Source organism: Octopus bimaculoides, chromosome 25, assembly GCF_001194135.2.
Source record: "Octopus bimaculoides isolate UCB-OBI-ISO-001 chromosome 25, ASM119413v2, whole genome shotgun sequence".
Lineage (NCBI taxonomy): Eukaryota > Metazoa > Mollusca > Cephalopoda > Octopoda > Octopodidae > Octopus > Octopus bimaculoides.
In genome coordinates, this window is record NC_069005.1 from 31,491,791 (window position 1) to 31,493,356 (window position 1,566).

The 1,566-nt window shown below is 39.7% G+C and overlaps 1 protein-coding gene across 1 annotated transcript in view; it reads right to left on the reverse strand.

The window, feature by feature from the left end:
* Position 1: 1 nt before the first annotated feature.
* The window catches only part of LOC106880679 (carboxypeptidase D), a 42,343-nt gene continuing 40,778 nt past the window's right edge, over positions 2-1,566 (reverse strand). Inside the window, exons 25-26 of the mRNA XM_014930735.2 lie at positions 1,180-1,285; positions 2-255 (exon numbers count right to left, since the gene is read on the reverse strand). Of these exons, the coding sequence (XP_014786221.1) occupies positions 2-255; positions 1,180-1,285 (360 nt within the window). The remainder of the gene's footprint in view (positions 256-1,179; positions 1,286-1,566) is intronic.

Genomic DNA, 1,566 nt, shown 5'->3' on the forward strand with positions numbered 1-1,566 from the left:
TTCAATAATACTTGGCACGCCGCCGTTTATCAAACACCTCCTCTTCGTCAGAGCTATAGTCGTGATAATGTTTATTCAATAGTTTCACGCCAACAGTAAAATCCGCCATGTCATCATCAGTATCATAGTCATTGAAATTTGGAAGCCGACTACTTCCAATCTTGTGAAAACCTTGCTCTCTGTAGCGCTCTTCTTCACAGAACTTCATACACATCAGTAAAATCACAGTCATCAACACCAACCCCATGAGAGCTCCTGAAATCACAGAGAAAATTGAACTGAATAGTTTGGGAACAGAGAATATGGTAAGGGACTTAGTTTTAGTTTAAGCATTTGGGTGGGAGGTTTATAATTTAGTTGGGGAAGGACGGACAGTTACTATGACTTTTATAGCAGGTCAGGCACATGCACACAGGCAAAATTGATGTAACTGGTACCCAGCCCAACCTTTGCAGTAGACCAAGATTGATGTGACTGATACCTAGTCTTTGTAGCAGGCTGACAAGATTAATGTGACTGGTAGACAGCCTGAACATCCATAGCTCAGCATCTGCTCGGTGAAGCATGAATGAGACAAGAACCCAGGTTCTTCTTCAAATTTAGAAGGAGTCTGTTTATGTAATGACTATTAGTATTTAATCTGACTTGTAGTGATGCTAGTCAACATTATGAAACACCAAGTAATCTTTGATTGAGCTGACTGATTGTGATGATGGTAGTTAAACCCCAGGACAATTTTGATTAAGCACACCTTGGCTTTATACAGCGGCTCATGTGGACAGTTAAGGTTGTAATTTTTGAAAGTTGGCATAGCTGTGTGGGTACGAAGTTCACTTCCAAACTGCATGGTTCCAGGTTCAGTCCCCCCCATATAGCAGCTTGGGCAAGTGTCTATTAAAACCCTTGTTGACCAAAGATCTGTGAGTGGATTTGGTTGATGGAAATTGAAAGAAGCCCATCGTGTGTGTGTGTGTGTATGTGTCTGCCCCCTTGTCTTGACATTTTGTGATAATTATAAGCCAGTGTCACTGTCATGGAAACCGTGACATTCGTTCCCTGTTGTCAGACATACAACCTTACTTGGTAACGAGCAAGGATTAAATCTGCTTGAAAGAATTCCATCTGACCCATGCAAGCATGGAAAAGTGGATGTAAATGGAATGTAAAAGAATTACTCACCAGCAAAAAGTATGACAATAAAAGAAGGAATGCCAAAAATGGTTGATTTCTTTGTCATTCGTACAGCAAGAGTAGCAACATTCTCCCTATAACCAATATGGATATCCTGGGAAATTAAATATATTTATTAAATTTTAATTATTTAATGCATGAAATACAGACAGGCATGCACGCACATTCAATTGAAGCTGTGGTTTCACGTCATCATTTCTACAAATACTGACAACAATGAAGAATTATTATTTACATTTGACAGATAGTTATCCTCATCTTGTTTGTTGTTAACACAACGTTTCAGCTGATATACTCTCCAGCCTTCATCAGGTGCCTTGGGGAAATTTCGAACCCAGGTTCTCATTCTCCATATCTCTCTCTCACTCCATATCT